The sequence below is a fragment of the Gigantopelta aegis genome, chromosome 3, assembly GCF_016097555.1.
Source record: "Gigantopelta aegis isolate Gae_Host chromosome 3, Gae_host_genome, whole genome shotgun sequence".
Lineage (NCBI taxonomy): Eukaryota > Metazoa > Mollusca > Gastropoda > Neomphalida > Peltospiridae > Gigantopelta > Gigantopelta aegis.
In genome coordinates, this window is record NC_054701.1 from 9,358,187 (window position 1) to 9,384,259 (window position 26,073).

At 36.8% G+C, this 26,073-nt stretch overlaps 1 protein-coding gene across 4 annotated transcripts in view; it reads right to left on the bottom strand.

Moving 5' to 3' along the window:
* Positions 1-1,557: 1,557 nt before the first annotated feature.
* The window catches only part of LOC121367489, a 54,875-nt gene continuing 30,359 nt past the window's right edge, over positions 1,558-26,073 (bottom strand). For 3 of the 4 annotated variants that reach the window (XM_041491689.1, XM_041491688.1, XM_041491687.1), the window contains 8 exons: positions 24,488-24,630; positions 23,611-23,792; positions 22,535-22,652; positions 21,573-21,745; positions 20,607-20,765; positions 19,029-19,241; positions 8,033-8,637; positions 1,558-6,171 (listed from right to left, as the gene is read on the bottom strand). In XM_041491689.1, coding sequence (XP_041347623.1) covers positions 5,898-6,171; positions 8,033-8,637; positions 19,029-19,241; positions 20,607-20,765; positions 21,573-21,745; positions 22,535-22,652; positions 23,611-23,792; positions 24,488-24,630 — 1,867 coding nt within the window. In that variant the 3' untranslated portion in view covers positions 1,558-5,897. Of the gene's footprint in view, positions 6,172-8,032; positions 8,638-9,328; positions 9,750-19,028; positions 19,242-20,606; positions 20,766-21,572; positions 21,746-22,534; positions 22,653-23,610; positions 23,793-24,487; positions 24,631-26,073 lie in introns of those variants that run through there. The other variant, XM_041491691.1, reaches the window with a different exon arrangement.

Here is a 26,073-nt window from a genome sequence, read left to right on the forward strand (position 1 = left end):
AAGAATGATAATTTTATGAATGTGGCATAAAGGTGAATCCTTTCGAAGTTTTATATATAAGGACCACACAAATATTGAGAGGCAAGGTATCTTTTATATGCACCATCCCACAGACAGGATAGCACATACCACGGCTTTTAATATACCAGTCGTGGTGCACTGATTGAAGCGTTAAATAGCCCAATGTGCCCACCGACGGGAATCGATCCCAGACCAGCCGCGCATCGAGCGAGATACCTGACATAAGAATGGAAAAAAATGAAGGGTTTTTAATGTACCTGGCAAGGATGACTTTAAAAAAAGTTTAATTCAGTCTCGTTCATACATATAGCATATGGTTTAAGTCTGGAGACTGTTAGTCTTGATTCTGTATTAAGCATTAGGCCACTGGTCTTCATTTTTAAACCGACGGTCTCCGATTCTAGCTAAGGGTGTTGTTCGAGACGGCAGAAGACGTGACACAGCACATCTAAAACTCTCATCAGACTTCACACAATCACAGCTTCGTGGTACCGAATTCCTCAGAACGTGGATCGTACTAAACCTGTAATTAAAACTTCTCCAATGAAATCGTCGGCTGCCGTTTGTCCAGAATTCTAATGACTTCTTTCTTTGAAGTCTTACATTTACTTTCGGATGCAACGTGCATTATTAGCAGGGCAGCGCGTCCACACGTAATGTAGAGATAGAAATGCCAGATTTGCAACATTTGGTGCTAACTGCACTTTCGGTATTTTGTGTACACAGATGTAAGTCGATCTTAAAGAAGCTATTAAGCTACAAACTTGTAGCAAATAAATGAAGGTCTCTAGAGGATTAGACACGGTGTTATCCGGTCTTTGAAGGGATAACTGCTTGTGTGCGTATGCAATGGTGGTTTTTCAACATCACATAGACGTTAATCAAGCGGGTGAAACCGAAAAAGGGTTTTGCCGTCTCTACGTCTGCGTTTTAATGGGACCGAATTAGAACGAATTTCTGAATTACTATCAGATACTTTAAACACGAACTATAAAATTAATACGCGCATTTTTTTTTTTAAATCCACAGTTTAAAAAGAAAAGTATTATAAAAGAAAAATCAAACAAGATGAAAAAATAGTATTGTAAACTGAAGTACACTTTTGCGATAAACTAAGCATTGTTCCAAAAACGAATTTACGGCGAAGTATGTGGAATGGGAATCCTGTTAAAGGCAAAGCACGTGGCAGCAATTGACGGCACCTTGTTAAAGCATCCCTTGTACTGCCTTTTTGCGGAGATATAATTTTGATTATAAGTGTTTTATTGTTCAGATTACGTATATTTGTTTGTTTGTAACTTTGTTTTGGGGTTTGTTTGTGTGTTTTTTGTTGTTTTTTTGTTAGTATGTATGGGTGTTGTTTTTTTAGTATGTATGGGGTTGTTTTGTTTTTTGTTAGTATGTATGGGTTGTTGTGGGTTTTTTTTGCATAAATCAAAACACGTGGAAGTAATGAGGGATTATTCCGAAAAGATGTACTGCCTTCATGCAATGGAAACACATGCATATGTTGATAATAACAACAAAACAAAATAGGATATTTTCTGTCATCTTTTAATACTTTATTGACTTCGTGTATATGTAAAGCTGAGAATTGGGGGGTTCAATAATTGACCAAATCCGTTATTGTGTTGTTTGGTACCAAGTACATACAACATGCATTGTGTAAAGTTTATTGAATATTTGAGCAACATTGTTTTACCACTGGGATAAAATAACAATAGTTCTGCCCAAACTTGAAATAATAAAGTTAGTGATAATCAAGCACACATTAAAATATATTTATAAATAATACATTCTTATACAACAACACTAAACTGAATAAAAGTACACACGTATATATTTAAAGTACCAATGCCAGTATCACAAGTTCATCTATTTACATGTTTTATATTTTAAAATATTTTATAAAATACTAATATTAAATTTTTAAAAGGATTTTATTGAATTAAATATCTCACTTACACAAACTAACACCTGTATCTGACCACTTGATATTGTAGTAGACTAAAACCATTCAGATATGCTTTGTATAATAATTAAGTCAAAAGTCACAGGTAAACTATTTATTGCATTAGTGTTTATAATAGTCCACCATGAAGCCAGTTAATGAGACCATCTATATGTGAGACATAAAAACTGTATATCTAAACATTCATAAATGATATTTTATACGAGTTACATGAGAAACTGTTAATCACGAGGCAGCTAAGCTTATATTAATAATCATTTGTGTTTTAAATCCACTGCCCTGGGCATAGTCCATAAACAAAGAGTGGAAGATATTTCTTTTTGTTATGTTAGTGGAACTGCTGATGACCCTGTCTTCCAAACCAACATTCATTACTTTAGTAAAAACGTAAACAAAAGCACAAAAATCATGAAAATGCATAATACGTGTACATGCATGCACAAACGGATGCACACACTCACTGACACACACACACACACACACACACACCCAACCAACCAACCAACCAACCAACCAACCACACACACACACACTGGTTAACATACAGAAGTTCTATTATAGACAGGTTTGTGGGTTTTTTAAGCAAAAGGTCCAGTGATATTCTTTTTATTGTACCAAAATATAAAACTTAATCATTATACTTGCACCAGCAAATAAGATTTCTGATTAGGGGGAAACGTTTCAGAATACTGAAAGTCACATTATAAATGTCAAACAAATATAATATTATACAAAAAAAGTTTTACCATGTTTTAATAATTCATATCAAGTTACTGGCTGGTCACTTACAGGTCTTTTTATTATGAAGCAATCTATATTTTAATGGGTTTTTGTAAGTTTTTAAAAAAACAATAACCATTTAAAGATTATTTTCATTTTAAGCTTTAAAATGTCTTTAATGTATGGTACAGCAGTCAGGTTGAGTAGAATTTAGCTATCTACAAATTTAAATTTAACCTTGAAAAGGTAACAAATTTGGCAAGTTTATATTACAATATAGCACTCACAACTCAATGTATACATTTTGCGAAATGATATTGTAATATTGTATAATAAGCAAGATATGTGAAAAAGTCAGTTTTGTGTATAGTCCCCACCTAAGGTTCACGATACACATGGAACAATGACTGTCCTATGATGCAGCGACGGAGAAGGTTAACAACAGACACACGAAAATATACATTAGTCGAATACTGTACAATTTCAGCAGCTCTGTACCACAGATTTGGTTTGTCCATTAAAATGGAACAAAAAAGTAAATATACAAAATAAATACAGACATAATTATGTACATTGCTATATTACAAGATATACACTAAACATTATTACAGGCAATCAGACAACACTCATGTTAAATAAACAAGACCCCACCCTACACCATGTTAATACCAAATTAACGTTAAAACGTGCTGTTCTGGCTACAAATTCCTTCAGATATTTGGACTGTCTGTCCAGAACAGTGGTTACTGTTTATGGAGAGAAGTCGATGTGGTGACTTTACACATTTCCAGCAAGCTGTTAAATACTTTCTTGGACTGGTACTGGGAATCGAACCCAGCACCTACCAGCCCTGAACCTGATGGATTAACCATTACACCACTGAGGCCAGTCATTCAGTTATTACTAACATCTTAGTGTGTTTATCTTTATAGCTTTATTTTATTCACAGCTAGCAAGCATTCAATCCAGTACACCAACTCCTTATCAAAAACTAAAACCTTAACTGAGATTGTCAAATATAGCTTTTAATATGACACAGGAATTTAATCATAAAAACTGAAATGGTATTTAAAAAGCTGAAAATTCTACACCACACTTGAATAAAGGTAACTCTTCAGCATTTTACATCATAACTATAAAAATTATTTTATACAAATTATCAAATTAAAATAAAAAAAAGCTGTAAAATGACTCCCCTGTATAACTTATTACAAGTGATGCATTTAATCCGGCAAAACTAAGTTACTACACTCAAAAACATGTTAAGCTATATTCCTGGTTTTCATTATGAGATCAAACAAATATTAAAACATTATTTTACATTGTTATAAAAAATATCTTTTAACAATACACATGACTTGTATATATTAAACAAACAAGGGAGACAGCAGCATTAAGTATCACATAATAATCACTATGCATATTCATTAACAAGTGCACATCAAAACAAAACAAAAATAGTTGGTCAGCAGTCTTAATTGTAAAAATATAATTGTTCTTGCCACAAGAGACTCATTCATCTTATTCTGGCGCCAGAGATATATTTGGTTTGCACATTCTGTCTTGGAAAAACCATTAAACAAAATGTTTCTCACTTTGAACATTTTTATTGTTCATATGTGAAACAAAGCAAAGACAAATGTTGCCAAAAACTGATGTCCGGTTGGCTGGGTTTTTAGTATTATAATTTGATGGAACAGGGTTCTGGATAATCAACAGTAATGTAATTATAAAGTAACAGAATATTTAATGCTTTGGTTTTCACATTTCAATGAGAAGTAATGCTACATTTTTATAGTATCTACTGAAACCTAAACTATAAGATAAACGAAAGGCCACGGCTTGGAACTGTGGTTCAATGACTGTATGGGGAAAGGTTAAATGTACAGACACAGTAAGAAACAAATAGGAAGGTACATGTGTATCAACAATCACAAACATCATGAAAAAAGTTCATAGTTACTGCATGTGCACATTTTTATATTAAAGGCACTGTTCATAATTAGGCAGTGTACATGTATAATGTTGTTGGATATTACAACCTTTTTAATTGTTACATATAGATTACTTACACAACTTCTTATTTAACTTTTCAATTTTGATAAATACAGCATGTTTCTGGTCTTATAGTGTTTGAAAGCTTCAAATTAATTTTATGCAATTCAAGAAAATGTAGTTCTTCAAAAACAGCAGAAGTAAACAACAGCGAATAAAATATGGAGATTATGTTCAGACATGAATAAAATGTCACTGTTCTTTATTTTGGGTCATCAGTATGCATGTGAATAATTTAAAAAAATAAAATAAAATAAAATAAAATAATAATAATAATAACAATAATAAAATAATATAAAAACATATCGATATGGACTGCATAAAATCATTATTGTAATGTGATCCTAATACAGTGAAACATAATAAATATCACTGAAAAAACATCTGTATTTTTTTTTTTAAACTTGTCAAACAGTCAGGAGTAAACAATACATGGTAAATTGTCAAGATGAGTCAGAAATTTCCCAAACAATAAAATAAATAGTATTATGTTAATTCGAAAAAATGTCTGTCAAAAAGTGTCAAAGTTAAATTCATAAGGTTTTTAGATGTACAACTAACTGGCAGCATTTGAATAGGGATTTGCTTTCTGTGAACGAGTATTAATTTTCTTTTTTTGGGAGACATTATGAACTCAAGGCACATGCATTAATGTTATGATCTTACTTGAGACAGAATACTGGTTTCAGTAGGGATTTTGTAAACAAAACAAAACATTGTCAAGTTTTCAGTTTAAATATAAACAGGGATTGCCCATAAACACGTGTAAATCATCTCAATTGTAAAGAGACCCTGCAATTAAAGTAACTGACACAATACATCCACACACACCTTGTTAATAACAGCCTCGTAGCTTGGTCTGAGCAAATGGATTTGTAGTGTTCATAGTATCAAAGTAAATTAAAGAAAACATTTTTGTTTTTCATTCCTCAGCTGAAGGTTTTGTAACCTGCATTAAAAATGTGTCATCTAATATTCATATGGTGAGATCAAAACTTCTCAACTGTTAAAACACAAACACTATAATTATGTAAGGTTCAGGCACTGTAAAAAATCACCAAAAAAATCACAGATATGCTCGACACTAAAATGACACTGATACACATCACCAGCTAAGATCATCCATGTATTAACAAGCCACTGAATCCAGCAGCTTCTTGCCTTGTGTATAGGGCTTCAGATCGGGGGACGTGCAGGTCAAGGTCACATCGGAGGGACTACCAAATGCAGGTTGTGTGTATGACCTTTCAGCCATGTCGGGCACAATTCCAGAATCGTTGAAGCTGTCAACTGATTTTCCGCTGTCTGCTGGTACAGCATAGAACAGGTGATTGTCCCGATCTTCCTCTGATAAAGGCTCAATGTTGCGTTTAAAAAGGTACTGGCAATCTCTATTGTACAAACTGTAAAGAAACATACTTTTTTTTTTAGTAAATTTACAAACACACACCTCTATTTACAGACAGCAAACAGAACATTTCATTTGTAATAAAACTTTAATCATCTCTGATGAATTTAAACAATGACTCCGACCTTCACACAAAACTATTTTGAATGGGTTTTCAACAGATTTCATCAATCTCTGTTGGCACGGATTTAAAAATTGATATTAACATTCTCTTACCATCTAGTGATGTAAACTAATAATAGAACAATTGATCAAATGTCTGTCCTGGGCAGCATCTAGCCTGGTGCTTATAAAACATTTAGAGTCTCAACTCAAAGACTTTAATAGTAATGTTTGTTTTGTTTAACGACACCACTAGAGCACATTGATATATTAATCATCGGCTATTGGATGTCAAACATTTGGTAATTCTGACTCGTAACATTTTCTTAATGCAGCAAGGGATCTTTTATATGCACTTTCCGACAGACAGGAAAGCACAAACCACGGCCTTTGACCAGTTGTGGTGCACTGGTTGGAATGAGAAAAAACCCAATCAGTTGAACAGAACCACTGAGGTGGTTTGATCCTGCGACGCAAGCACCTCAAGCAAGGGCTCAAACAACTGAGCTAAATACCACCCCAAAGACTTTAATAGAGCCTCATCGGCCTCGGTGGCGTCGTGGTAGGCCATCGGTCTGCAAGCCGGTAGGTACTGGGTTCGGATCCCAATCGAGGAATGGGATTTTTAATCCAGATACAGACTCCAAATCCTGAGTGAGTGCTCCGCAAGGCTCAATGGGTAGGTGTAAACCACTTGCACCGACCAGTGATCCATAACTGGTTCAACAAAGGCCATGGTTTGTGCTATCCTGCCTGTGGGAAGCGCAAAAAAAAGATCCCTTGCTGCTAATTGGAAGAGTAGTCCATGTAGTGGCGACAGCGGGTTTCCTCTCAAAATCTGTGTGGTCCTTAACCATATGTCTGATGCCATATAACCGTAAATAAAATGTGTTGAGTGTGTCGTTAAATAAAACATTTCTTTCTTTCTTTATCGTCATGACAACACTATACAAACTGAATGCATGTGAGGTCATTTGAGATTGCGTCTAGACTCTTAAACGTTTTATACACACGGGCCCAGATGTTAGTGTTAAATGAATGAGAATCTGGTACTGGCATTACATCTTCATCATGAGAATCGGGCACTGGCATTACATCTTCATCATGAGAATCGGGCACTGGCATTACATCTTCATTATGAGAATCGGGCACTGGCATTACATCTTCATCATGAGAATCGGGCACTGGCATTACATCTTCATCATGAAAATCGGGCACTGGCATTACATCTTCATTATGAGAATCTGGTACTGGCATTACATCTTCATCATGAGAATCGGGCACTGGCATTACATCTTCATCATGAGAATCGGGCACTGGCATTACATCTTCATCATGAGAATCGGGCACTGGCATTACATCTTCATTATGAGAATCTGGTACTGGCATTACATCTTCATCATGAGAATCGGGCACTGGCATTACATCTTCATCATGAGAATCGGGCACTGGCATTACATCTTCATCATGAGAATCGGGCACTGGCATTACATCTTCATTATGAGAATCTGGTACTGGCATTACATCTTCATCATGAGAATCGGGCACTGGCATTACATCTTCATCATGAGAATCGGGCACTGGCATTACATCTTCATCATGAGAATCGGGCACTGGCATTACATCTTCATCATTGATCTGGGCAATCAGTCTGGGCTGATATATGCTATGAACCCAACACTTACCAGCTTTAAACTGCAATCTTGCAGTACCGATAAAAAAAAACCCACCACAAGAATGCTTTAAATACTCACTTGAAATCTTTGCCTTTCAGTTTAATTAACTTGCCATGCTCGTAATCCACCGCTGGGATCTTGTTGTTTTCCATCAGCCAACTCCTGGTGATGAATGGACCGGGCTTGAACCCTCTTGTCTTCTCCACCTCCTCCCCCCTGACAGCCGAAAACAGTGGCAGACCCTCAGCCCGGGCGTCGGTGTCCACCTTCGGGTTGAGCACGACATTCAGTGGTGGGATTTTCCTCAACACGAGACCCGGCTTGCAGAGTGTGTGCTTGATGGGCGGATCCTTGAGCAGTCCCTGGAGCCGGTCGATCTGGTTGCTGGAGTAGAACCCCCGGTCTCTCATTTCCGTCTCGGGGAGAACCCTGTGAACGTGATGTGCCGTGTCGTCCACGACGATCTTCGACTGCCACGTTTTCAAGTCCTGCAGTTTCTCCTGCAGTTTCTCCTGTCGGAGTTTCTCTCCGGCTAGGTGAATGGTCATGGGCTGGGTAACACCAAAGTCAGGTAGAGGTCGACGGTAGAGCTCTATGTCATGGTGGCGATAGTCCCATGGGAATCGTTCACGCTTCAGTGGAGACTGTAAGATGTTCACATGCAGGATATTCTCTTTCCATGGCTAAAAATTTTAAAATTCATTTTTCAATACATACACAAATTTAGAAACTTGGGGTAAGTTCAGTCAACCGCTTGTCGCTAACACTCGCTAAACTGATTTTTGTGCTACACAGTAACCGAATGACCACTTCTGGAACCAATCAAAATAGTTCGCAAATGTTAGCGAAAAACGTCTGGCTGATAGTAACTTATATTATCATACACACCTGACAATAACTTATAATAAAAAATATACATTATTTTAATATGAATATGAATAAAAACATTTAGGAATGTGTAACACTATTAAATACATATAAGATACCATATAGTAATATTCAGTTAAATAATCTGTCACGGTAATAACTTCATGACTGAAAGATTAAAGAAATCATTCATTAAGTGGAATAACAAACAAATTAAAAGTTTAATGAACATCCTTTTTGTTGTCAGATCCTATGATTAGTATTACTAAGGCTGGATTACACATTATGATTTACATTCTATTTGTTATGTAGTCTGTGTGCTTTGAAGGAAAGTGAAAGCTAAAATGTTAGTACTCTCAACAACATGCACTTAAGGCTGCAACTGAAATCAGTAACATCATGTATTAGATTAATGATACAATCCAACCATTTATAAAGAAGCTTCACCTTAGCATGTTGCATGTGTTGAATTAACGTAGCACAAAAACATAAGGAACAAACAGTTAATACAATACATAACATAAATTTATTGAGTATTTTAATGAGTTTTAGTATTCATAATTTTCAAGGATAACAGAGATTAACAACAAAACTTTGCTATAGTAAGACATGAAAACACGACAAAACAACACAAGACAAATGACGATACAGGTTCCAAAGAATGTGCCCCAAGACAACTGCAACGTGACCACACTGGTAAACGAAGGTCTGCTCATACACAACAGATATGGTGGCAGCTGTGGGATTTGCTTGATAACCATGTGGTGGCAGCAGTGGGATCAGCTTGTAAACCTTGCAGGAATACTGTCCAGCAGACAATAAAAATTCAAATCATCATATCCCTTCAAAGGTCATCTTCATGGACCTAAAAGGACCAGACAAGTCCTTGGACTTATCACCCCGTATAAAGTGGGGGAAGATACGTTTTCTGGAAAAGATGAAGAATCTATTTTACCTGACAATACTAATTATGAAAATAGAATTGTTTTATTCTTAAACCATTAGTTGACAAACATTCTGAGAGTACTGCTAAAGCAATACATGTCCCTTCCCGGGACCAACACATTTTCGTAAACTCCTAAATTCAAGGGCCGTAACAGTGAAAATTGGATAAATAACCATGAAAGTTACACTTGATCTGTAACAGTACATGATAAAACTGTAAACAGAATTTTAGCTCAATATCTTGAGTCATTGAAAAAAAAAGTATGGAATTTTTTTTATCTCCTAAGTTCAAAGGCCAAAAATGGGTAAATCGCCTGAAAGTCTCAAAAGATAAAAAATACTGCTAATCAATATAAAATTAAACATCTACAGTCTAAACACGCAAATCATTCTTCTTTAACCTTCTGACTACCGCAGGCGAGATATCTCGCCCTATATCATGCAAACCGACATACTGTATACTGCATACGTACAGTACATGCATTCATTCATATTTCCCTGACGTTTTGCACATGGCACTGACCAAAAATAATAACAGAACATTGACAGAGACTAACCATGATAATGACAGCTGTACTTTTTTGTTTTTGCTTGAGAAATACCTGGGCATTGAGTTGAAAAAGGGTTTTCAGCAAGTATTTTCGTTTGACAACAGCAGAATGTCAGTCATTTTCAGGAATTGATAGCTGATTGTGACAGGTAATTTCCCCAAAAGAATTGTGGTCCGAAAAACACAGTAATTGGGAATAATGGCTATAAGTACTGGACATCTGGCCACAAATGTAAATGCTAGTTTATAATTTTTTGCCTAATTTTTGTCAACATTAACTGATCTAAAATATAATTTTTTTAAAAACCCATGAAAATGATACCTGATTCACATAATATATTATGAACATTATTTTGTGCATTTATAAAAATTGTAAATGAAAACATGTGGGTAAAAGTTTAAAATGTGTACCTCCTCAGCGTGGTTTTTGTCAACAATTAACCGAGTAGTCAGAAGGTTAATCAAGATGTGGCCATTCTGACTGGACAGTTTATCTCAAATCTCAGCTGTCACACTTATAATTAAATCATCTGCTTTTATACTTTCTGAACAACTCCATCATTTCTGGTTGGTTATGATGCAATGCATCAACATATAAAAGCATGATTTAAAACAATAATTAAAAAAAAGAAAAAAGTTATGGAACCTTAAAGTGTTAAAATGTTAAAGCGAGGAATATTATGATTTTAAAAACACACACACACACAAAAACACATATACACAAAAACACATACATGTATACACAAAACCAAAGAATTAATTAAACAGTTTCAAAAAGAAAAGACTACAAGCATGCAGCAACAGAACAGTTGAAATTCCAACCTAACAGAATGAACTATTGTTCACAACTTAATTTGGAATTAATATGAGGACCATCACCTCTAGTTTAATCTTTACTCAGATATGATTATGTTGAAATTATTAGCTCATGAGATCTGCATATTGATGAAATTAAGGCTGATCTTTATTTATTTGACCAGATGTTTAGAGATTTTCAAAACTGTCCTTCTGTTAAAACAGTTAGTAAGTGATCACATTTAAAACCAAAGTAAAAGATATCTTGTAGTAAAAAAAAAAAAAAAAAAAAAAAAAACCTCTAAAACATTGCCTCTATTATAATTATAATTATGTCAGTATAGTCTTTAATGCTTTAATGTGTGTTTTAAAATACTTGTTTTATTCTCATGTTACAGTGTTCTCGCTGGGTAAAAATTAAAGGAGGGTGGCAGCGTGACACCCTAACCTTAAAAAAAAAACAAAAAAAAAACACCAACAAACTGAAAAGCCCCCCAAAAAAGAGGAATTTGGTTACCATATATTATTGTGTGTTTTGTGAACTTTGTGAAAAGACATACTCCTTACTTTGCCCCTCAGTATTTGGTACAAAAACGTTGTCCGAAATACAAGCAGACTCATCTGTAGGTCTACAGTTAGTTGAACTGGAGATGTTGTTGGTCCGACATTCACAGGCATTCGTTTTGCTGAACCGATCAAAGTTTTAGTATTATTAGTTTAATAAAGATTTCAAGATATATATGAAAAACAAAGATTGAAATTGAAAAGTCACCCCCTGATGTGGGATAAAAAATTTCCGTTCATTTTATTTCTTTCTTCATCAAATGAATCGATCGCTTTGATATCGCTTGCTGATAAAAGTTTTGTTTTTGTAAAGGCAGTGTATATATTATTTGGCACCTAAGATAAATGATTTTACTAATTACTTCCGTTGTTTTAATAGCAGTGATATCTCTCCCAAAACGAAAAGTTTTTAATATTTTATAAAGAATTGTCGAATAAACAAATGACAGAAAGTAAAAATCATCAGTTACAACCAATTAAATCTGCAATTGAGGACAAAATATCAGATGATAATTAGTGGACACAAAAGACAGAATGACCGTTTTGATCACATGATTTGTCACTAAATTAGTGGGGGGTTTTCAGTCGGAGATTGCCGAATCGATAAATAACATTATATTTTCATTTCTCAAATAAAACATAACTTTTATTGTGTGTATCAGACATACAAATGGATACAGGTATGGGACAAAATAGAGGCTGTTAAAACATACTGTTAAATTATAATAACCGTCATAAGCTACTGAAGTTTTTCGTCGGTTGCGTTTTCGTACGTGCCACGGCTTGATTCTGACGTTCAGACCAATCAAGGGTTTTTTTGGTGTGGAAAAAAGTGTGCATTTGGAAATAGCGGAGACAGGTGCTGTAAAATATAGTAGGGTGCGGGAAAATAAAAGTGGGGCACAGCAAAATAAAGGAGGGCAGCAGAACATGAATGGAGGGCGGCAACATGCAATAATGGGAGCCCGCCCCACTTAAATGGAACAGCGAGAACACTGTGTTATATATGTTACAAGCAATGTGTAAAATCAGGCAATCTGTAGAATGCCTGAATATTTCAGGCTATCTGTAAATTGCTTGATTCACTCAGGCAATCTGTAGATTGCCTAAATATTTCAGGCAATCTACACATTGCCTGACTTTTCAAGGTAATCTCTCGACACATTGCCGGAAATGAAAGATCCTTCATTCATTGACAACAATTGTTGTAAAGGTAAACACAATTAGTGACAAGATGCAATATTATGTAATCATGTAATTTATTTGAAAGAAAAATTCATATGCAATCCGTGACAAAGGCACCACACAAGTGGACCATATGGTCTATCAAGACCATTTGACAAAATACTGTATCCTGTGCCCACTGACATTTAAATGTGCAAAGGAAGTAGCCTTTCAGTTGATGGACATATTTCTGCTCCTCGGTGCCCCTCAAATTCTACAGAGTGATAATGGCAGCGAGTTCACAGCAAGCCTCGGCACCCTCAGAGTCAAGGATCCGTTGAATGGCTGAACTGTGATGTGAAAGATATGTTGATTGCATTGCTAGGTGATAACAACTCAACAAACTATGGAACTGCGATTTGTTCAATTCCAGAAAAATATAGTTATTCAGGCATCAAGCAGACACCATACAAGGCTTTATTCGGTACTGATGCACGAATTGGATTGCGTACCTCTGCCTTACCAACTGACATTCTGGAATGCATGGTGTCTGAAGAGGATCTCATTGCGGCATATGCTACAACGGATAGGTCGTCAAACATGGATGCTGCAGAATCGGGTGGAACTGAGCAGACCACAGTCAATGATGTTCCCGAATCCTTGTCAGGTATGTTAGCACTGCATGTTCAGCACTATATGGCACACTATGTATGTTATCACCGTATAGTATTACTTTCAAAGGAACCACTTTAAAATTTACTCCCTACTTTCTGCATATTATTTCTTTTTCATACAGATCAAAAAAGGTTCACAACTATGTAACAAGTAATACTATTAATAATATGTGAATATAACAGGTTTTTGTTAATGGATGACAAGATTTTCCTCTCGGTTTACTTTACATCTAGAACAACCAGCTCAACTCTGAGTGCAGCAAGAGAACATCTATATTCAACGTAAGGGATCAGCTGGTGGTCAGATGGCGCAAGCAGAACGCATGGTCAAACGAAGCCATCTGGAGCATGTTGCTGGTAATCCAGGAGACAACGTGACCATTCCTATCCCTTTGGTAGACCGTGGTAAAGGGGATCCTTGTAACATCATGGGTGTGATTTGTCGATCGAGATGAAAATGACTTGTACCGCATTGCAGTTCACGCAGGATTACTTAAAGGACGATACAGCAGGAACCAGTTCGATCTATGTAACCAAAAGTTATATACTTTAAGTAGTGAAAGACGAGTCATTGGGTGGAGGTCAGGGTTATGCAAAATGCAATTGTGCTTTTAGTCCAGGTGAGGGATAAAAGCATGAAACTTTGCACAAGTGTCCAACACAACATTCTAAACATTTACAGAGGTCGAGCCAATGTGAACTGTACATAATATAGCAACGGTCACTAGGCAACATATTTTCCTTAGCAACCAGTATATATAATGCATTTAATATCTAAAACTTTATTCTTCATACTAACATCAATCTGGAGCAATTGTTCACTGCACAAGGCTTAACAAACTTTGCTAGGCAACACATTTAAGTGCTTGTATCACCATCTGAACAATTTTTTTAATTTATTTATTTACAAAAAAAAAATCTGAGCATTTTTTACCTGTCGCTTATTTTTCACCTAGTTGTAGGGATCAATAATAATAAAGAGTAAATGCATGCTCCTATTGATTATTTATTCAATCATTATCCATGAATTTTGTTTCTTTTCTTTGCAGGGTCTGCTATGTGTAGCTTCTAATTAGTAGTGGAAGATGTGGGGATGGCCAACTAACCTACCCGTGCATGCTAAAAAAATGGCAAGCCCCTCACCTACCCCTACCCAGACAACGGACTGGTCTAAATGCGTCCTCTGTCAGCTAGACAGCAAAGAACATTTGATACGTCCCACTGCTGCAGGTTATAAAACCATAGCTGAGAACATCCTTCAATTTAATGAACTCCACTGCATACCAGTACAAATAGATGTCACAAGATTGGACCATGGAAATGGTGTGGAGTCCACATTAATTAAGGAACAGAATGCAAAGTGGCATAAATCCTGTTACTTGAAGTTTGGTACAAGTAACCTGCAACGTGCCAAGGAGCGGAAGCACAAATCTAATGAAGAAGCAACAACCTCAAAATGGATTTTCACAAGAAGCAGTACTGGAGAAGCAGGGGCCTAATTCACAAAGGTCTCTTAGGCTCTGCTAGACAACAAAGCATCCTCTTTGTAAGTCTTTTAGCATTGCACTGCGATATCGCAAAGTTGCGAGAGTTTAGTGAATTAGGTCCCAGATACCTACATACTTGTCAACAGCAAAAGCCCAGTGTGCTTCTTTTGTTCCAAACCAGAAACAAAGGAGAAACTTCCTGACATCTCCACATTTCAAGTAGATTTCCCTGTGCGGAAGTGTGCACATGAGCTCCAAGACCAGGATCTTCTACCAACATTAAATGCAGGAGCTGACCTTGTAGCCCTTGAGGCAAAGTATCATGCAAGATGCCCAACCAATTTGTAAACCAGAGCACGTGTAATGGTCCCACAGGAGCCAGGTACCTCAAGTGACCAAACATGCAAAGGCATCGCATTAGCAGAGCTGATATCCTACATAGAGGACAAGAGACAAGATGAGGACATTAAGGTGTTCAGACTTGCTGATCTTAGCAAGCTATACACCGAGAGGCTGGATCAGCTTGGTGTGGCTGTTAACTCACAAGTAAATAGTAAGTACCTTAAAGACTGAATTCTCATGCATCTACCTGGTATGAAAGCCTACAAGGAAGGGAATGAGGTGTTCATGGCCTACGAGAATGATACAGGCACTGTCCTGCGACAAGAATATCAGAGTGATTGAGATGAACAAAGTGTCATGATGACTCAAATTGCCAACACGATCCGACATGACATTTTTACACATAAGGTGACATTCTCAGGGTCTTTTGACCAGACCAGTCAAGTGGAATCTGTGCCTCAGTCACTTCTGTCATTAGTCAGCATGCTCATCAATGGGTCAAATATCAAGGATCAAACATGCAACATAAGCATCAGTCAACCAGTGCTCACCATTGCTCAGCTGCTCATGTTCAACTGCATCAAGAGGTGCCGGTATTATGGAAACGTACAACATGTCTATCACAGCAAAGATCGGGAGATGCCACTACCGGTCTACGTGGGACTTAAGACCCATGCATTAACCAGGGAACGGAAGTTGGTTGATAGCCTTTTTGTCCTTGGTGTGTCAGCCTCATATGATCGTATCATGGATATAATCACATCACTGGGCAATAATGTCTGTGAGTATTATCACCAGATTGGCACAGTCTGTCCTCCCCAGATCCAAAAGTGTCAGTTTATCACCGCGGCCACAGACAATATAGACCATAATCCAAGCTCAGCTACCTCCAAAGGTTCATTTCACTGTACAAGCTTGTCCTTTTTCCAGATTGTTGTCACTGAGAGTACCACGAGTGATGACAACAACCGTGGTTTCACACATTCAATAACACCTTTGAAGGGTGTATACTACCAAATCAAATCCCATAGACGACAATAGTAACATATGTGGCTAAAACTCCTACCTGCAACGTATCAACCGACATAAACGCCACGGATATAAATACTACCACCCCTTACACTTAAAGTGAATCAGAAAAAAATGGGGGTCAAGCTGCTCGTTTCTGAGATAATGGGTAGCGTCTATGACTACCCTAGTTTCGCACAAAATTCGAGTACTTTTTTTTACAGGTACCCCATACATGTTTCAAGCACAAGGCTACTTGACATATTGGTACTAGATGAAATAAAATTGCACATTTTTTTTTACCCAGATGAAACTATTATTTTTTACAACCAACACACTCACATTTATAACCAATCACAGGACTTGTGGTGTTCACTTCTCTATCAAAAGTTCGGTGCACCTCGAACTTTGACCCAGCCGGAAGTTATTTGGTTTAGTACTACCTGAAGGGGCAAAGAAAGGTGATTTGCAGAGCAGCCTCTTGTTGTTATCGATGGTGATACTGTACTCTGTGTACCTGCACGAGACACGACCAACTTAGCTCCCTGCAATCATGAGGAAGCAGATTCCAGAATCATGGGACATGTTGCTGATGCCATCATGCAGGGCTTTCACAAGATCCTTGTTCCTTGAACAGTAGATACCGATGTAGTTGTATTAGTGGTATCGGCTGTGCAGCAACTAGGAAGGATAGAACTCTGGATTGCATTCGGTACTGTCAAGGACTTTCACTACATCCCGGCTCATGAGATATGTGCATCACTTGGCCCACAAAAATCCTTGGCACTCTCAGTGTTTCACACTTTCACAGGCTGCGACACTACTGGGGGCATACTACAATGCCAAATCGCCAGTTACCCTCCCCTGTTCAGAACAGTGGAGGCCCATGTGGACAAATTTGCCAGAAGTCAGAGCATCCTGCCCAGAGCTGCTGAAGTGTGCATGTAAGAGCAGGTGTAGAAGGTACAAATGTGTACAAGCGCACTTAGAATGCAGTTTACTGCACATGCAGGGGAGATTGTGACAATGCCTAAAGCTATGGCAAAGGTCTGGTCTGAAGATGGTTCAAGGTGATAACATAATTGAGAACAGCTGGTTGCTACCATGAATGTGTTGCCTAGCAACAATGTTTTTATTTGAGGTATGGTGTATAATACCCTTGCTTTCATTGTTTCCAGGAATTAGGTCTTCTATTGATAAAAATACTGTTTGACTTAAGTGAATCCCATGTTCACAGGTAGTCTACTATGTGTACATAGCCAGTTGCTATGGTAAATAGGTTGCTAAGCAACTAAATATTTAATGTTTTGTTACTTTTTGATAACAATTATGACAACGTGTATAGATTATTTACCCAAAACATTTATCTTCTGTAGGATATTAGGCAATATGAAGTTGAAGCATCTTTTATGAATAGATAATAAATATACAAATAGACAGTTGGTATGATTTTTCTGTTGCCTAGCAACAAAACAACTGTTATTTTGTTTTCTGGTGACACTAATTGTTTTAAAACATGTCTACTGATAGTTCTGATGTTCTGAAACATAGCACCAACCTTTCCGAATGGAGTAGATAGGCTTACAAAGCTTGTTGCTAGGGTAAATATGTTTTCTAGCAACCATTGCTAAGCAACATGCTGTATTCAATGGTTCCACCCTTGAAAATTATCAGTATAGGCTGAAGAATGACTGTGACATGCTTTTTACTAACTGAGAAATTCTAGCTGTGTATTGCACCCATCGCTTACACTAATTTAGTGGCAAACGATGCTCGTCAAACCACTGCAAGTGCTACAAGGCAGCTGTAAAGTGCAACAGCAGATGCCACTCCAATCTGACCTGTCTAAACAAACAAATATATGTATGTGTAGAAGTACGGATTTGTAAATGTATTAATGAAGTGCATCTCTGTATGTGATTAATTATCAATTATGTGTTTGTTTAGTTTAGGTTGTTTTACTTGTTTTAATGTCTTTATCTCAAATCCATAGCAAAAATATTCAAATTGCATATTAAGACTGGTTAAAATTAAAAGTTACTGTGAACTGGCTTCTAATCCACTGGAAAATTGTATTAATGATGTGCATCTATGGATGTGATTAATTATCAATTATGTGTTTGGTTTAGTTTTTTTACTTGTTTTAATGTCTTTATTTCAAATCCGTAGCGGAAAAAAAGGATTAAAAGTATTTTTTTTAAAGTTAATTACTTCGATGTCAAGCTTTTCGTTAGTGTTTTGTTTATGGAGAATGTCTTTGTGGAGATTTTTCTTTAAAATAAATTACATAATTAAATAATATTGCATCTTGTCACTAGTCGTGTTTACCTTTACAACAATTGCTGTCAATGAATGAAGGATCTTTCATTTCAGGCAATGTGTATAAATTACCTTGTAAAGTTTAATATTGAAATATTTAAGCAATCTACAGATTGCCTGAGTGAATCAGTTAATTTACAGATTGCCTGAAATATTCAGGCATTCTACGGACTGCCTGATTTTACACATTGCCAGTAACATATACATTAGAGAGTAACATAATGGAATCCCACACTGATTCTAGACACACTAATTGTAAACACACTCTAATCAAGAATTTCCCAACCTTTGCCATTTAGAAAGTTCTCAAAACATTTTCACATTCAGCATGGTGTGTGGACAGAACATGAATTACATACGTAAGTGAGCTCTTCCAGCCTGGCGTCATCGGGCTTGTCCGGGTGGACATTGCTCTGGATCATCGTCTTCTTGCCGGGGTAGATGAAGCCGCTGTCGGTTCGCCACCGGCTCCTCATATTCTCAAGCTCTTCTTTCCTGAACTCCTCCGGGTCCACGGGAATCACAGTCATGTTGTTGTAGGCCTGTGAGTAGGTGTAGCGAGTGTCGGGATTCTAAAATAATAAAACGACCAACTATCAGTAGAACATAGAAGACAGAAAGAATATTATGTTTTCATGGTCTCTTCTTGGTGTCAAAGAAAAAAAAGTAAAGTTTGTTTTATTTAATGACGCCACTAGAGCACATTGATTTTTTATTTTATCATCGGCTATTGGACGTCAAACATATGGTCATTCTGACAGGTTTTTTTAGAGGAAACCCGCTGTCGCCACAAATGGTGCTCTTTTACAACAGTCAGCAAGGGATCTTTTATTTGTGCTTTCCACAAGCAGGATAGCACAAACCATGGCCTTTGTTGAACCAGTTATGGACCACTGGTCGGTGCAAGTGGTTTACACCTACCCATTGAGCCTTGCGGAGCACTCACTCAGGGTTTGGAGTCGGTATCTGGATTAAAAATCCCATGCCTTGACTGGGATCCGAACCCAGTACCTACCAGCCTGTAGACCGATGGCCTAACCACGATGCCACCGAGGCTTGTGGTGTCAAAGAAATCAGTGACATACAGTGGTGGTGTTGCGAGCGTAGGCCCTCGGATTTCAAGGAAACAGTCGTGTTCAGTACCGTCAGCAGTGTATCAGTAAAATCACGGAACCGAAATTTCGTTTCCCATGATTATTATATCTATGCAGTGCAGGGTGTTTTTTTTTTTTTTTCAATTTTTTTTTTTTTAAAAGCATGGATTACACAGTAAAGGTGGGTATATTTGATACCGAAATAAGTGCCATATTCAAATTGAAATCAGAATGCACATCTTAGTTCATGTGCGGTGGCATTTTGGCTCCAAATGCACGTTTACCTCATAGCAAGAAACTCCTAGCAAAAATTAACGTCATACCATGGGAAATTAAAACAAAAAATTGACGCGCAAGGGTCAAAATTGATGCATGCGCTGCTTAGAGACCAGAATTTATTTTGTTTGGCCTAAGATATATATAAAAAAAAAATTTCAAATAGTTTTCGATGGGTTCCCATGATCACAAGGCATGGAACCGAAAAGTGTTTCCCATGAAATTTTAAATCCTATGGCCTGGAGTGTATGCAACATGGTTCACAGACATTTATCACAGTAATCATCCTCCTCTATAATTTAATGGTTAAACGTCACATCCTCCTACAAAAATGTTTTTGGTAAATAATTTCAGCTTGGTCTGATGTAAAAAAAAAAAAAGAAGCAAAAGTGTTTTGGAAATACTTTTACTATTTTTGTGTGCAATTTAAAAATCAATCGTCTGTACAATAAATAACGTGTAGTAAATTCCATAGTATGAGAAAAGGTGTTCCCTGTAGGATGGACTATAGTTGTTTTTTGCGTGCCATAACGAGTGCATGTGATAACGATTGAGAGCTGTATGTACCTGAGCCAACATCAGCCTGATTTTCTCCGCAGCCAACACGCCAGTATTGAGTCTCTGCGTGCTGTAATTGTGAGCAGGGTTTGCGTCCACTTGTACCATCACTGGTTTTGTCTTCTCGCGGTCCTGTCGGTTCTTGATGCTGTGTACATGGACATCATCCTGAAATGACAAAAAATAAACTACATTCTAATAAAACAACACAAATGATAACATTTAAAACACCTTTTGTACAATGACAGCTAAACTAAATACCAGTGTTTATAGGTGTTTTAAAAGTTAAAAGTTAAAGTTTGTTTTGTTTAACGACACCACTAAAGCACACTGATTTATTAATCATCAGCTATTGGAGGTCAAACATGGTGTCATTTTGACACAGTCTTAGAGACAAAACCAGCTACATTTTTCCATTGGTTGCAAGGGATCTTTTATATGCACCACCCAGGCAGGATTGCACATATCACAGTCTTTGATATACCAGTCGTGGTACAGTGGCTGGAGTGAGAAATGGCTAAATGGGCCCGCCGATGAGGATCGATCCCAGACCGACCATGCATCAGACGAGCACTTTACCACTGGCCTACATCCCGTCCCTTATAGGTGTTTTAAGACGTGAGGAAGGGAGGAGAATAATGCATCACTACCATCATTTTTGTTATGCTTGGCGAGTCATTAGAATTATTTTTATGCATATGAACCCACATTTGATCAATTTTGTATGTTATGGGTCTTTGAAAAACAAATTCCTCGCTGTCAATTATCATCATGACATCATGATTTTGACTTGATAACAGGGGAAAATATTACCTACTTATATATTCTTTACAAATATGAAGAACAACAAATACACGAAAAACATAATTTTCCCAGTTTAATTATGACAGTGCTACTACTACTACTACTTACAATATTGTTCTTGATGAAATTGCCCAATTTAATTATGACGGTGCTACTACTACTACTACTTACAATATTGTCCTTGATGAAATTGCTGGCTGGTGACGTGTTTTTCCGCTCGCCGATGCGTTTGAGGAACTCTTCGTTGAAGTTGTCGATGGGGGTCCACTGTCGACTGGTATGAGGACGAGACACTAGCTTCTCGGAGGACAGTACGGGCAGCTTGTCACTCATGTCTTGTAGCTCTGTTAAAAACAAGCACAACACATCATTGGCTACAGTAGGCATTTTCTTAAAGATGGACTTCAGTTTTTGCCCCATCCCAAACATATTGCCCAATAAATACAAAAAAGTTTATTTTTGTATAACAACTCCATTATAGCACATTGATTTATTAATCATCGTCTAATGAATGTCAAACATTTGGTAATTCTGATATATAGTCTCAGATGAAACCTGCTACATTTTTCCATTAGTAGCAAAGGATCTTTTATATGCACCATCCCACAGACAGGAGAGTACATACCACAGCCTTTGATATACCAGTCGCAGTGTACTGGCAGGAACAAAAGATAGCCCAATGACAGGAATTCATCCTAGACTGACCTCACATCAGGCGAGTGCATTATTACTGGGGTATGTCCCGCCCACTGCCCGATACTAGGACATCAAAGGCCTTGGTATATATTGTCCAGTCTATGGGAAGTGCATATAAAAGATCTCTTGCTTCTTTGAGCAAGGTGGAGCCTGTGTGACAGCAGCAGCAGGTTTCTGTCTGTCTGTCTGTCTGTCTGTCTGTCTGTCTGTCTGTCTCTCTCTCTCTCTCTCTCTCTCTCTCTCTCTCTCTCTCTCTCTCTCTCTCTCTCTCTCTCTCTCTCTCTCTCTCTCTCTCTCTCTCTCTCTCTCTCTCTCTCTCTCTCGTGTCAAGATAACTGTGTTGGACACTAAACACCCTGAGATGTCATTTTACAAATATCCTGTTCCTTATTTTCCAGTATGCACTACAATTTCAATGAAAAAAATATATATATTACCTTCGAAGTCCTTAACTGTGAGAGGCACACCAAACTCTCTGCTCATAGAAATAATCATCTCAGTTGTAGGGAAAACGTCGTTTCTGACCGCATCCTTCAGGGTCTTCATCGTGCTCAGCTGAATAAATTGACAAATGCAAAAAACATTAACACTAAAAAATAACCATAGTTGAATGTGTTTTTTAAATATGAAAAACAAATATACAAACCGTGAGTTACACTATAAGTCAAAGTAATATTCCTTTCAATCAATTTTACATAAAACACACAAATTCTTTTAACCAAAAGTCCAAAATAATATACAGAGGATTCGTCATGAGTATTTTTTAATATGGAAAATATCAACCAAGTATGTTAATCGGTATTTGTCGAGGCTCTGCTGAGACAAATACCGATTAACTATACGAGGTTGATATTTTACATATTAAAAAACACGAGTAGCGAATTCTATTTATCCTATAACACTTCTAAAATAACATTTTAATTAAATGTTTAGTAAATCACAGTACTAAAGTCGCCACCATCGGTAATATGACGTCATCACGATTAGCACAAATTAGTTTGACGTTATGCATTTTAACTAAATCTTTGTAAACATTATGGCTCAGAAACACAGGTTTTATCGGCTTGTAAGCAAATGACCCATCCACAGCAACACATTACCTAGAGACCTTGCAAATTTGCATACCATTATTAACCGGGTTAATGCACTAAAATTATCACATGGGTTTATGGCATGGATATCATGAGTAAATTATAGGATAAATGTATATAAATACTGTAATAACAGGATATAAATTATGACACAAATATTTTATATTAAAAAATATATATATAAATTGTCCAGTTTTTATTTTTTATTCCAAATTTTTAAACTTAAAAGTTTATAATTTTAGTCACTGGCACATTACAACATCATAGAAAGTAATAATTTTGTTTATTCCAGTGTAATTTGTTCTGTAGGTATTGGATTGCAAACCCAATCCTATCACTATGCCTCGCTGTGTACCACACTATCAACAATGATGTTTTCTTTTGTTTTACGTTTAAATATTAAAAACTTGTGTGAATTTTACCTCCTTCAGTTTGACGAGAGCCTGGAAGCAGGGTTTTGGAACCATGTCTCTGACATACAGGAGCGACTGTTCAGTGATTATAGACAGGGGTTCGTGCAGCTTGATACGACACAAGTCGACATCCAGCGGTCCATATAGCCTGGAGCTGAAGCTGACGTCCGAGTTGAAAAGCACCCTTACATCTGTATGGCAAAAAAACAACATACAGTAGTTAGTACTTAATCACTAGGAGACAATTAAAATATTTCCACATATCTGAACAGTAATATCCTGAGACAAGATGTACTACTGGTAGTCAACAATACATGTGATTTTCTTACGTTGCTATTCAAAATAAGCACTTGTACATTTGTGCTGACAAGAGAAAATCTGTCCAGACAAGCGAAATGTACTTCAATATTTATTCAGCGGACAAGCATTTATAAATATTTGAAATGCTGTTTCATTTTGATCAATGAAAAACATTGTCCATGCATTTGAACAAAACTGACAACTTATTTGAACTAAACATATTAGTGAACAAGTATATTTCTAGATGTGCTGGTTCAGTGGACTGTTGAAAAATGTTAGCTTACTTCTATCACTGGGCAAATTCATCAAATAGTGTTGACAATAATGACACATTTTTATTACTCTGGAAATAGTTCAGGATGCTTATATATAATTAATATGTTTATGAAAAAAATACACATTAAAAAAAAGTTTAAATATGTGTTTCTGAAATGTAACACTTACAGGCTAGGCTAGGTAACATGTTCTCTATCAATCATGAAGCCCATATATCTTGTCACAGTATTGGTTTGACAAAAAAACATTATCATACCAATTCATGGCTATCAGAGAAAAAATATTTTTTGCGAGGTCAGATTAACCATACCTTCATTTTCTGGCTGTGGCAGTGCCTCCCAGAGAAGGTGAACAGCCTTGTCAATCAAGCCCTCCAGGACATACATGTGCATACTTCCATCCATCACTTGGAATCCTGTGATAATATCCAGACTCGGACTGCTTATCTGCTTACTGCAATAAAACAACAACACAGAACACATGGTTAAGCACAAGTTATCAAACTTTTAAGAGATCTATTTAATACATTACAAACATACAAAATGGAAATATTAAGATTATTTACACAACAATAACAAAATTACCAATCTGGCTTTCTAGAAATGTAGTTAGATGTGCAACAAACAATATACTAACAGAAAACTTTAACTTTTTTGTATTCATCTAGATCTATGCAGAATCCATTGCCTAATTAAACCTACCCAACTGAAACAATGACATGACAACCACATTTATCATCGAGTGATAATACATTCATTAGTCTTATATACTCAGGTTAATAGGCCACAGATAATCTTTAAAACTATAAACAATAATTAGTGAAATGACAAACAGTGCAATATACAATGTGATTATGTTTTCCTCATTCAGCAATATTTAAGCAGTTTTTAAATTCATCAAGGGAAAGCATTTAATCTCTTATTGTTGAACAGTTCTTGGTGTAAACCACAGCTTGGGTTGTGACACACAAGATATGATGGGATGGGTTGACTGCTCTGAGATTATGAGTGAACGGACAGACAGGAAAGGGAAGGGATTGTAAAGGGAATGGAGTGGGAGGGAAGGCACAGGGTAGGACAATGCACGTTCCATTAGACCAAATCAATTCCTATTGCCGATAATGTTAACGTTTACTAATAAAACTGATATAAGCAGCGTTTCAACACACCCAGGAAGTACGGCAATAGAAAGTGTGGCACCTCACATCTAATCTAGCTGCAAGAAAATGGGGGGTCACGTATCATTTAAGAGATTTAATTTATGTTTTTAATAGCAACCGTCATTTTTGCTGAAAATTGCAGTTCCATTTTTGGGGGTACCCCGCATTAGTTTCAACCTCTGGTATATACTGCATAACAAATGTATAACAAATAAAAGTGTATTTATTTATTGTCAATGGATAATAGTATTTGCACAAATAATCAATGTCACATATTACTACCAATCACACCCACAGCTGCTTTTACTCCGTAAATATTTGACGGTGCACGTCGAACTTTGACACAGTACTCTCTTCTTTGGTACTATGCAACCTGCAAGGCAGGCCTTCAGGAACCGGACCTAGGTCTCACTACACAGATCACTTCCATGTGAGAATTCATTCATCACGGTCCACTATAGTTCCTAATTGTGACACAAGTTATGATTCACATATTCACTTCTAGGAAATTAAAACAATATGTATGTTTCATGGTAAGCCTTCTGGCTGTATTTTGCCCATGCTATTTTGTAATATTGTGCATTGACCTTTTGGGACATGAGTGTATAGTGTAAGAGACAGTCGGAGTGAATCGGTTAATGAACCACCTGTTCAGACCGGTATTACAGCCAGATGCGGTCATATAGCAAAAAACTGAGACGGAAATGTTCTCAATTTTGGAGTGAAAATAAATGCTT